The sequence below is a fragment of the Chanos chanos genome, chromosome 6, assembly GCF_902362185.1.
Source record: "Chanos chanos chromosome 6, fChaCha1.1, whole genome shotgun sequence".
Lineage (NCBI taxonomy): Eukaryota > Metazoa > Chordata > Actinopteri > Gonorynchiformes > Chanidae > Chanos > Chanos chanos.
In genome coordinates, this window is record NC_044500.1 from 37,059,111 (window position 1) to 37,071,889 (window position 12,779).

The 12,779-nt window shown below is 38.6% G+C and overlaps 2 protein-coding genes across 2 annotated transcripts; both read right to left on the minus strand.

Annotated features, from left to right (window-relative positions):
• Positions 1-215: 215 nt before the first annotated feature.
• Positions 216-5,367, minus strand: rem1 (RAS (RAD and GEM)-like GTP-binding 1). The gene is made up of 5 exons (XM_030777822.1): positions 5,278-5,367; positions 4,675-5,024; positions 1,868-1,950; positions 784-991; positions 216-493 (listed from the first exon to the last, which is right to left on the minus strand). The coding sequence occupies exons 2-5, from the start codon at positions 5,003-5,005 to the stop codon at positions 216-218; spliced, it is 900 nt and encodes a 299-aa protein (XP_030633682.1). The 5' UTR covers positions 5,006-5,024; positions 5,278-5,367.
• A 1,736-nt stretch (positions 5,368-7,103) lies between these two features.
• On the minus strand, positions 7,104-12,735 carry LOC115815363 (uncharacterized protein C20orf96). Its single transcript, XM_030778321.1, has 9 exons — positions 12,679-12,735; positions 12,385-12,528; positions 11,558-11,716; positions 10,610-10,709; positions 10,318-10,475; positions 9,712-9,813; positions 9,478-9,564; positions 8,767-8,885; positions 7,104-7,164 (listed from the first exon to the last, which is right to left on the minus strand). Exons 1-9 carry the CDS (start codon positions 12,733-12,735, stop codon positions 7,104-7,106), a joined length of 987 nt encoding a protein of 328 aa, XP_030634181.1.
• Between the last annotated feature and the right edge of the window lie 44 nt (positions 12,736-12,779).

Below are 12,779 nucleotides of genomic sequence, written 5' to 3' on the forward strand. Positions count from 1 at the left end.
AAGAGTGTGTTAATATTCCAATTCAAAATATCCACAAATAAAATACATTGTATAAATAATAAAAACAACTCCCCTTTTCACTTATGATTTTCAATATTTCAGAGCGTAGATCCACACTGGCCGAAGCAAATTTGCTGTTGTTTCATGGACTTAGAGAAGTGTGTAACAGGCAGGATCCTAAGCAGTTCATAAGGGTCACCTACAGTCCAGTGAGTTCAAAGCACAGCGAGGTCATGGCAGGACTTAGAGCGTACCTTCAGGGCCATCCTCTTGTTGTTCTTGGCCACCAGCCTGTCCAGAAAACGTCGGGCCTTCTTGGTGATGCTCTCTTTGCGTTTATAGACAGAGCGACGGCGCTCATTGGTCTCTTTACTGTCTCGCCGTAGCCGGATCTGTCTCACAATTCCCTCAAATAGCTCATGCACGTTATGGTGCAGGGAGGCTGAAGTCTCTATGAACTTGCAGTCAAATACCACGGCGCATGCCCGACCCTCTGTCAGACAGGACAAGGGAAGAGAAGAATTAGGCCAGATCTACAACATTGCAAGTGATTGACAGTGAGACACCAGCAAGATATCTATTACTGACATGAAAAAACGTCTCTGTACCACTAATTTGCCGCTATGCAAGAAATGACTAAACATAACATGTTATTAAGACTTGAGGGTGATGCCAGTTGTCAGTATAGCCATCAGAGACATAATCATGTCGTGAGGAGCACCGTTTTGACAGTCAGTATGTACCCATGATTCTCGAACACCAATAATACTCTTTCACGCTCACCTTCTACTGCCACCTCTCGGGATCGCACCAGGTCGCTCTTGTTGCCAACAAGGATAATGGGGATGTTCTCGGCCTGGCGGATGCGGCGCAGCTGGATGCGCAGTTCAGATGCACTTTCAAAGCTGGTGCGGTCGGTGATTGAGTAGACAATGACGTAAGCATTTCCCACCTGCATACAGTAGTCCTGTACCCACTTCTCATCTTCTTCCTGCAGATGAGAAACAAAGAAACAGATGTACACAGCAGGCAATGTGAGTTGCTAAACCAAGCGATTTTGAAATTCAAAACCCTCTACCCACCAATTAATGACAAGGTAACTTAATACTTATTTCAGTTATACATATAAAATTAATTTGTACAAAAAGAGATGAGCATCACTTGTTACAATACCACTCAATTTACTTGACTGACTGAAACACTATATGGTGACACTTAGAAATCAGATATGACTTGTCAAGTGGGACTCAAAGCTTTATTTCTATGTAAATATTAAGATATGAAATGTAACCATCCTCTACAAGCACTAGGCTTCAGCGCCGCTCTCTTTTAGTGAGCACTTTTGTGTGTGTGTGCGTGTGTGTGTTTCCCCAAACCTGACAGAAACTCTTCACCAAATGGGGAGCAGAGTCAGCTCAAAGAGAGGGATATGATCAATATTGGTGTAATTAGGCCCCTGAGCCATCAGTGTACCCTAAAGTGACCCTCTGTAGGACCCAGCACTCTCTCAACCTCATTGTTTGACATGGGACCCAGCAGAGGCCTGGCTGCTCTACTTCAGCTCCTGTCAATGGGGTTCTGCCACAGGCACTAGGTGGTCATATTTTTCCACAACACAGTGTGAAAGGCAATGCGGCCTTTAGGTAACATTGTTGTTTGCTTCTCTCTACAGAAACGAGATTCCGGACTGAATAGCTGTTTTGAGCATGCTGGCAAATAGAAATGCCTTCAGATGGTTACGTTTTCACATAGATGTCTACGCCTTTAAACGTAACAGTGATGGGCAGAAATCGCTTATGGCTTACTTCAACGGTTAATGAGCTTTTACAAATCGTACTGTAAATATATCAGTAATTTATTGTGGCACCTGTTTTTCTGTTTCCCACGTATCCATCACAACAAGAGTGGTCTCTTCTCCATCCACAGTTAGTGTTCTCTCATAGGTATCCTCTAAACAAGCAAATTAAAAAAAAAACTCCTTAGGTTTTTAATTCAGCAACATTTTATCCATCATGATAAACTAGCACTTAATGTTCTTTTAAAGCATAGTAATAAAAACAGCACTGATTTACATAAAAAAAGACCTTTGCTAACTCAAAATACAAGTTCAAACAGTTCAAACAGGTCTACTGTTATTTCTGTGGACTACTGTCATGGTACAATGCAAATATGATATTCAGTGGCATTCCGCTTACATTAGCGTTGATGTGTTTATTGCTACTTTTTTGAGCGCTAACTTTTTTCCTTTTTGCTTCATGTCAATACCTATAAATATTGAATGTGGAAAAAATCAGCGGAAAAAGATTTGAGCCATGTCTGGTTTAGACAGATCTTATGGTCCATTTGACAAGAAGATAAAAACACGCTCTTCTTTAGAATGAAACAGACATCATTTCATTTTTCCACTTTAAATCTATTCTGTCACTGTACAGGGTGAATACGTTATGGACCAGAAATTAAAGTCAACTTCCACTAAAATATCCAAATTTGAATGTGATTCTTAAGTGTTTACTGAATGAATTAAAATTAAGCCTTTCTGTATTTCAATGTTTCAGCAAGTCACAGTTGAGTGAAAACAATCAATATCACTGAAGGACAAATCATCTGAATAGTGTTTATATTATATCAAAAAGCTGTCTGGAAGAGATTCTTCTCTGTTTCTTCATTTATATTCACCAAAAATGCCTAAGAACAAGGACTAGCTGAAATATCATTCAAGGCAAGGTTCTAGTAAGGAATATTTTGTGGATTCAGGGTCATCTAATCAGATACAGTGGGCTCTGAAAAATGGGTCTCAGCAATTGTTGGGTACAAGCATATTATTCCTCTCATCAGAGAAAGGGATTTAAAGAGAGAGGGCATACAAATATTTTCTGTTTATACATTTTCTGTTGTGGCATTAAAGCAGAGTCCAGCCACCATGGACACCGTACAGCATTATAAATGATGTTTTCAGCTCAATTATTCTTATCACAACGTCTTAGCTGCAATGTAGTATTAACAGAAGAGGAAACAGAGAAAGTAAGACAGTGGTTCTAACAAAGTCCTCATAGACAAAGTTAATATAAAAAAAAAATCTCCACAATGTCTTGTGTTATTCATTGATCTTTTGAGCACAACTATGCCGATATGGTAAGACACAGAAAAATATAAAGAATGGAATAGAAATTAGTGGAACAAGATGACAAGAAGGAGACAGGGACATCAGCTGCACATTTCTGTTAAAAAGGGACAATATCAGAGCAGCAGGAGAGGTGTGTCTGAAATGACAGTTTTCACGTCTCAGAGGAAATGAGGAACACAGTGCTAAGTCACGAGAAATACTGGCAATTTGTACCGACATACACATTTGTACCGACACGCACACACACACACACACACACACACTCACACAGACATTAGACGCAAACACACACACAGAAACACATGAACACTCCTGTAACCCTGACTTTTCCATTCTTGAGGCTACATAAATTACTTTAGCATTGTTTCTCTCTATTTTCCTCTATGTCTTTACATTTATAAGGTGTAGGAAATCTGTTTCTCATGTATCTATCTCTCCAAACAAAATAATTTAAGTATAGCTGACCACTATCACATTTGCCGATGTGTTCTGAGTAATTAGGTGCTAAAAACATGGACAAAGTCAATAACTTTCTGACCTGTTCATACGTTCCACGTTTATTCAGACTCTTCAGACATGCACAGTGCATGTTTTTAAATTGGCCCCCGTGCCTCCGCAAGAACGGCAGACACAGTGAGAGACAGCAACTAGTGTCACCAAGAACAATGTATGATAATTCGTTTAAGTTTTTCACTGCACATAAAGAAATCAATGAGAAGTTAATGTACGGTAGGACACCCAGCTGGACTTGGTCCCCAGTTTGAGCCGATAAGCACAATAATTGATGCACATACCCTTACAAAAAAATAACCCAGAAGTTAGCAGCCTAGAGGCATGACATCCACAGTTATTCACAACTTCCGCTACTTTTCAGTTTACTTAACTCCCCAACTTCACAACATTATACATCTAAGTTTGACACACAGGCCTGTGTCATGAATCAGACTGTTCCCTCCTAACCCCCCCGGGGATTCAGAGACATAAAGGAGACTCAACACTTGACAGGCCTATAAACACGGTGCATATTCTTTTAAATTCAGTGTATTTAAATTGAATTCAGTCCTCTTTATGATATAAAGACATTAAAAATGTAAAGTTTGTTTTGCTAAACATCACCAACGGTACTTTCATTGCAAAGCAAGTTGAAGTAAGCCTGGCATAACGTGTAAAATGTCTGCGGTGACTGAGGTATTAGTCAATGCTGCCTTTCATTTCATGTTTCAGATCAATAATTACATGTGACAGTCTCAGCTCTAAATCTATCAGTCAATTTTAACAGTTTAACCAAGGTTACTGGGGGCAAAAAAAAAAAAACACAGGCAGCTACAGTAGTGAAATGAAACGACACCTCATATACACACTGTATTGAAACAACTGATAACAATGTAATATAAATAACAACTGTTAATTTCTTTAAATTAACATTTAAATTTGAATTAAACTAAAAATATATAATTGATGTAATCATTTAATTTTATGATCTATAAACACACAAACACAACTCAAGGACAAGTTGACATCAGGGTTTATACTGACGCTGCATAGCTTACCTCCTATGTGCTTATGTGCATCTTTCTCTTGTATTCCGGCAAAGATATTAGCAAGACTCGACTTTCCTACTCCATGGTCACCCAACAAAACCACGCGATAAAGACACTCTGCCCCCGAGCTGTCCGACTCCTCTGAATCTGAAGACCAGCTAGCCCTTGAGAGAATGCTCTTATCCCCGGGGTGGTAGGACGCAGACTGGCCGAGCGGTGGGTGATGCAGGTCCGCGGGAGGGTCTCTGCTCCCCGGGCCAGCCTGATGAGATGAAGGGATAGGAGTGCTTGCCCTTCTCTGTAACGGTTCCTTACCCTCTCTCTGAGTGTTAAGTGTCATCTTGGAAACGTCAACCTACCTTAATTAGAGACGGGTCTGATAAGATTATCAGAAAAAAAATCAAGTGTACATCGTTTAACGAAGAATCAAAATTCGTATATGTTCTTTTCCCCACGGCATACACAAAGAATATAACATGAAATAATAGCAACAATAAGAATTACGCCCCTAAAATGAGAAAATATCAAGTTGAAAAGAAATGACAAGGTATGTAAAACTACAATCTTGTTATTTATATGTTCGTGTCAAGAAAAAGACAATCCTTTACTCACAACCAAGGTCATGAAGTGTTTAAATCTGCCGAATATTCTCCATGAGCGCGCAAAGTTTGGATCGTTCGAGTCGACGAAGTTCACGAGTTAACGAGTTCTGTGTTAAACTAGCATTCTGTCCTGTAACAGTACAAACGACCAATGTATCAATCAGTTTCGTTCCAGCTGAGTTTGCTGTAACGCTATACCTCAGGAGTCATAGCAACAGCCAGCAAAGTTCCACAACGCTGTTAAAAATTTAGCAGAGGAATCAGAGGTTGTTCTCTCTTTCCCCTCCCTCTCCTTGTCACACTCATCTCCCTTACCCTGTGTCATAGCGCACGCACACACAAAACAGTGGTGCGCTCTGACCACTAGGGAACTACATTTGCACTGCACGAATAGCGCGGGACGATAAAAATTTGTTTCATTAAATGCTTAATGTAAATCTACACAACTTGAGGACATATTCATCTTCTCAGCTTCGTATTGTACACTGTAGTTATACAGCCTAAACAAAATATGTAGAGAGTTTTACGCACGGGACATCTTTGCCACTTGGGTACAGTCTGCTGTTGCGAATTAGGCTGTTATGTTTGCAGATACTACTTACCCCACAACAAGACCAGTAGAAGCGCTCACAAACTCGCCAGTCACAAGAGGGCTCCTCCAAAACCGCACATCAACTTTAATTGCTCCGAGCAACATACTATGTACGATCTCGATTTACGGTTAGATCTAACTTAACTGTAACTTGTAAACCCACCCCAAATAAATGACGTTTAACTTAAGTCACTTCCTGCTCTTAAAACAAGGTTTGAACGTGGGGTTTTAATTTAATGTGTGTGCATCTTTGATTCATTGGACTCACCCATCCATAGTTATTGCAAGTTTTCTCCACAGTATATTAAAGCAGTATGTATCCAAAACATATAATACAGTGTCTTGATGCTGAACACTACAATATCATAATTTCCCTTAAAAAGTGAAAACAGTCAAAAAGTAGGTAACAATATAGTATGTGAGAGTGTGCTGAGGAGGGGGACTGGGCAGAGGGTCTGGGCGTTGGGACATCCCTGTCTAAAGTCCAGGAGTCTCTACCAGGAAATTCTATTCCCTTAAGCTCAGCTGAATCTTTTCCAAATGAAACAACATAAGTAATCAAACTACTCGCCCGTGCAGAGGGGTGATGAAGGTTCAAACTGTTTACAAAGGCAGCCACTTTCCCACACTTAAGTAAATTACAGTGATGTCCCAAAGCTACAGTCACAGGGTTTCAAAAGATTTAAAAGAAGAGTTAGAAATGCCTTGTTTATTGTACAAATAAATCCAAAGATTGTTCAGTTAAACACTACATACAACACATACTTTTTGAGATCTAGCACTTTGACATGTGACATAAACTGACTATGAACAGAATGTGAGTGCAAGAAAAATGAAGGAATATATAATTATGTAGATCTGATTTTCAGTTACTCTCAGACTCATAATTTGCCTGGCTTATTTTTATGAAAACAGCCTACTGATCTTGTTGCTAAAGAAGGCATCCACCCATGAACACCCTCCTGTTTGGTTGGTAAATCTTTTTTCAATCCCAATATATGTGAATGCATTTTATCATGATATTTATGACTTGTGAGTGTGTAGATATTATCTCATTACACTGGCATTATAGCTGCATGAATGTGGGGCCAAAAGAGATTTATTACATTTTCAGATTATAACATAACTGATTATTACTTATTACTTAGCTGACCGTTGTCGTTAGTCATATCACATGTGCCGTACTGTATCGAGGCCAAGTTTATAAACACTTTGACACAGTCATTAGTCATGTTGCAGCACAGCTATATAGGAAGCCACTCCCGTTGTGGAATACTGAGTGTGATATCCATATCTGGAGTACACCTGAAACAAAGATGACACACAGTGAGACCTAAACGTGCAGCCAGAATACTCTAATACCACATACAAGAGCTGAAAACTGAATGACTGCTGTAAACGGCACTGGATGTCAAGTTGTCATAATCCATCAGAAGGGTCAACTCTCTTCATGAATGGTGTATGTTTCATTCCGTAACCACGGCAGCATGTCCAAGAATTTTCATATAACACACATGGAACTTTGAACTCAAAATATAGTAATGAATAGACAAGTGTCGATGACATAAGTATAAAGGAAGTGTAGAGCAAAATATGAGCTCCCTCTTGGCTGGTCTCACCACAAACAAAGTCATTAAAACAAGTAATCTAAATGATCTGCAAAAGCAGATTAATAAAGGGTGCAGGCTAATAAAACGACAGACATTTTCTAATAGACTTGTGACAATGCATACATGGTAAATAAAATGAACTATCTATTCACCACAGCAAGCGGCTCTGTAACGGAATTAATCAGTTGTCAGTTGATTCTCTGAGAGAATTTGCATCCTATCTGCTCTGAAAAAGAACAAACCTGCCAGTTTGAATAAGTAAAGTTTCTCCCCAAATGGGCCTTGGGGCCATAAGAGCGTGAGGAGATGCAATTATGGCTGTGTAAGCTGGTTATCTAACAGCTGTGGTTATGATAACTATAAATCAGCATGCAAACAAGAATCCTCGCAGAGCATTAGCCCTTATACATGGCAGATGTGAGCTAAGGCACAGGAAGGGAATTATCTCTAAAGGGACTTGAAACATCTGCAAAAACTAAACTCTTGTCTTTGTTACAAGTGTTTCAGGAAATCCCAAAGCTGTTTCCTCCATGTTACACAAAGCCTATATTGCACCCTTAGATACATAAACTTGAGTGTCCGATGAAATGTGGAATATGTTTGCAGGCCTTTCTCTATGCCTTCTGTCAACAAGTCTACATAATAATGTCATAATGTTAGTATAATGGGTAACATTTTGTGGGTGACAAGTTTAGACAACAAGATGCGTATATCTCGGATCATCCAGCATCTCAGTGATGTGGATTTGTTTTGAGATATGACCAGTGCTTTTTTTTGAGAGGAAAATGTCATGCTGTTTTGGAAGGAGTTGTTTGGAAATGTGAAACCTTCATTAACCTTTAATGACCAATTGGGATTCCATGAATAAAGAGAATACGGTTGTTCTTCATTTATCTTTCAGATGGCTCGTGAAGCCTTTTCCAAAACCCCGTAATACAACACGCTGTGTGATAGCCAAATACCTTTTCCGATCCACATCTTCTTTCAAAACCATAGGGGCTTAATGTCCTCTCATCAGATTTTTTTCCTTTTGTTTGGTCTTGGTCTTTACTCTTACAACTTTCAACTTAATAGCCACATGTAGTAAAATACAAATGCAAGGCTGGTGTAGTGCAAAGGCATGCACACAATTAAAATTAGTTTCTGATGCATGAAATGCATGTTTTATGTTCTGGATAATATCCTGCTGTTTGAAAAATTTAAAATATATGAAAAAAATAGTTCTTTGCTGTGTATTTAGTTTTCAATTGAATGCATCAAAAACTCCTTATTAAGCAACTGCCCCTCATATACATACTTATCTGCCTTGGGAAAAACATCTTGAAAGATTTCTTTTTGAATATTTGTCCTTAACAGCTTCAGTTCCTGAACTTCTCTGTATAGTACTCTGTTCCTCTCCTCCAGCTCTTTTATTTCCTTAGAGAAAAACAGCATGTAAGATTCAAAGGATGTATAAAACACAGGTAAGACACTAACTATCATTTACCAACTGTAGAATGTAATGCTACTTCATGTTTTTGACCTCTTTATATTAAGACGCACATACACTAGGTATGAACATACACTCTGAATTTCTATCTGTTATTCCAGGATAATTTAAAGCATTTAGTATCAATGGTACACAGTCTTATTTTAATCCTAAATTCAGTAGTTTACTTTTGAGTACAACTGAACAGCAGTGTGTAGCTGTGCTTGGTGACATTTTCTGGCATGGAATCTCGTTGCAGAGAGGGGAATATCTTGCTTGAGATCCCTCTCTGGACATTATAACAATGACAACTTGCATGACAGTGACAAATGTGCTAAAACGAATACACATGGGTTATCAGGTGGGTGGTGGCTTCACAGGAGAGGATTCTGATTGCTGGGTACTTTGAAGAACTGTGTGAAAATTCTTTTGTAAAACTCCTTTAAGAATAATTCCAGAGATGAAACATCAGCAAATACATTTTAAATCTATACCTGTCTCTTTAACTATCTTTTTAGATTTATGACTTGAAATCGATACCTTTTTGTGCATCTCAATTTCTCTCTTCATTGTGTGGTTATGTGAGGCCGTCCGTTTCACAAAAGGGGGGATACCAGACAGACTTTGCTGAAAAGCAAAACCAAAGAATGATTCTCTCAGCTGTCTTTGCATCTGAAATAGCTTAACTCAGGTAATCAATAGTAATTCAGTATGCACAGAAAAGTACAATGTATACAGATCCCTGAGATCCTCCGCCATATGTAGCACCATTACCTTTGCAATAGCAGACAGTACTTCCCTCTGCTTTTCCTCAAAGTGTTTCTCCAGATTTACCATCTCTCTCTGACATACTAGATTTACCTCCTCACACTCGTCCTGGCAAAAGAAATGATTTACTGAAGTTTTACTACACACACTGAAATGAAAATAACAATAACCAGTTTTCAGTGTCTGTGAATGAATGTCAGGTTACAAGCTTTTTTTTTTTTTTGTACATGATTACATGATGAGCATATATATATGTATGTATATATCTGTATGTACACACACACACACACACACATATATATATATATACATATACACACACACACACACACACACACACACACACACACACACACACACACACACACACGCACAGATATATATAAAAGCAGGGTCTTGAAAGTACAGTTAAAAAACAAGAAATCAAGTTACAAGTCACATACTAAACATTATTATTATTATTATTTTTTAAATAAAACAAAATTGTATTTTTTTAATTGAGAAATGTATCAATGTTTTGAAATTCTATCTGGGCCTAGGTGTCCTGCAGGCCTGGGATATAAATGATGTAATCTCCTCTTAGGTATTTCTTTTTGAGAGCTGCTCTTCTACCTGCTGGGTTTGCTTCAGCTTGTCGACCTCTCTCTTCATGTCAGCGATTTTTAGGGCTTTCACTGGGTACTCCTTGTCTTTGTACGTCTTAAGAGTGTGGAGCTCTGCCTGGGCATTTGACAGCTCCAATTTCAGATACCTCAGCTGCTTACGAAGACCTGAATTTATAACACATGACCTGTCGCCACTGTTCTGTCAGAACTGTCATTCACTCTATGTGAGTCTGCATCATAAGTCTTAAAACGTATGCTTAAAATTGTCTGCTTAAATTGTATTATTTCATTAAACAAACCATCAATTTCTCTCTCTGCTGTTTCTGCTTTGTCCTTTAGTTCAGCTTCGGCTTGGCTGATCTCGTAACTATTCCATCTGTTGAAAGCAGTGAAGGAACTCTTGAAAAAGAAAATACAGAAAATGCTATCAGCTGAACTGCTCCATTTAAGGAAAGTTAAGCATAATACACACTAGGGGTCAGCCGATATGCATTTTTTAGGGTAAATACTGATATCGATATCTATTGGCTTAGGATGGCCGATACTCATTTATGATATTTGGCTGTTGCAATAACAAAACAACATAAAGGGAATCATAATGAATTTTTTTGCAAATACCTTCTATGAGAAACAGCAGGCAATATACAGATCTAATACCACTTTCTTGAGTAAATAATTATTCTTTTACAAACTTAAAAGTAGAAAAAATCTGTTATCGTAATGTGGAAAAAACCTAAAGTGAACAACAACAACAACAAAAAACACTGTATAAACTCCGAGAGTAGATAAAGTGTTCAGTAAAGTGTTCAGACATCACATAACACTTCAATAATCCCAGTTCAGGAGAACCAAGTTATAATGTAAGGAGCAGAGGATCTCTGCATGTTCTCCTTACAGCTGGCACCATTTCTTCTCATATAGTGCTCCCACCTCACTGAAGACTCGTTCACTTAACACAGATGAGGGAGGAGGGCCGAGGTATTTTCTGGCTTGATCCACAAGCATTTGGAAGCGGTTCACGTTTTGGATGTGGCATTTGGACAAATATTAGCATTATCGATATGAGGAGGCTGATACCGATATGGACCCAACAAATGTCAAAAGGGACCGATAGTGGCCGATACATCGGCAAAACCGATATATCGGTTGACCTCTAGTACGCACATACATATGTAGCCTACATATAGCATTGTAGCAGGATAGCAGCAAGCGTATGCAGCTCAAACAACAATCAGTCCACCTCTCACCCCCAGTTTCTCATGCTGAATGAGGCATTTTCTTGATTCGGATGCAGATGTTCTGTCTATCTCTTGAATCTCCCTTGCCAAGAGTAAATTCATCTCTTGAAGAAAAGCACAGCGTTTCTTCAGGTCTTCAACATTTTGTCTCCCTGACTTGATGAGGACCTAAAATACATCATTGCATCATTGCAGTACATTACTACTTAAGGCATTCAGTGCATGATGGCAGGCAAGCTTCCAAAAACTTAATTCCAGTAGTATAAGCAGCAGTGTCTGATGTGTAATGCTGACAGGTTTATGTGTTGTTTAACTATGTCATTTTCTACTTGCAATAATATTAATATGCTGGCATAGTAAAATTCAGCTATAAACTTTTATAATATCACTAAAACAAGGTCTAGGAAATATACATATAGCCTATTTAAAGGCAACGTCCAAATAGAAATAAACCTTGCATTGACTGACAGACATTATGTTTATGCCCTCATGTATTCTATTACTCTTGGACTGAAACGATGACAGCAGTGAAAGGATCCCTTAACGATGTAGATATACCTTTAATGTCTTGATGTTATCTTTTTTCTGTAGGGTGCTTAGGTCCTGTTCAACTTTTCCAACCTTCTTGTTTCTTGAAAGTGTAGATGATACTCTAGATTTTTCATTTGTTCTGTTTGGTTGAGATTCCCTAACTGGACAAAGATCGATAAGTATAAAGCAAACAACAACTCTTCCCAGCATTACATACTAATACAGCATCTTCAAAATGCATTTTAAAATGTTTTACCTGATTTGTCGCTCTGCAATTTTACTTTTAATATTGGGGATTTGGTTACAGTGTCCTCTTGTTCGGTGGTTGGCTCACAAGAGGAATTTGGATCCACTCTTCGATATGGAGGTGCAGATGCCCAGGGCACAGGTTCTCTTTTGGTTTGTTTCGAGACCTTTGACCTCCTATGTCGTTCCCATTCGCTGTAATCCTTAAAATTGAAAGTCAGTTAATTCAGGTCTAAAATTATGTTACACGGCATCACTATTTTTTAACGTAGGCTCAGGTTTACTACACAGATTTGCTATGGTTCGCTCGTTTTAACCATTTTTCCTTTGAGGGCGGAAAGAAACAAACTCACCGACGTTTTGAAATCTTCTCTCAGAGAGTGAGCAACATAGTCTGGCAGTCCATTCATGGTCGCAGATTTCTCATGATGCACCGTGTGGCAAACAAAAGACT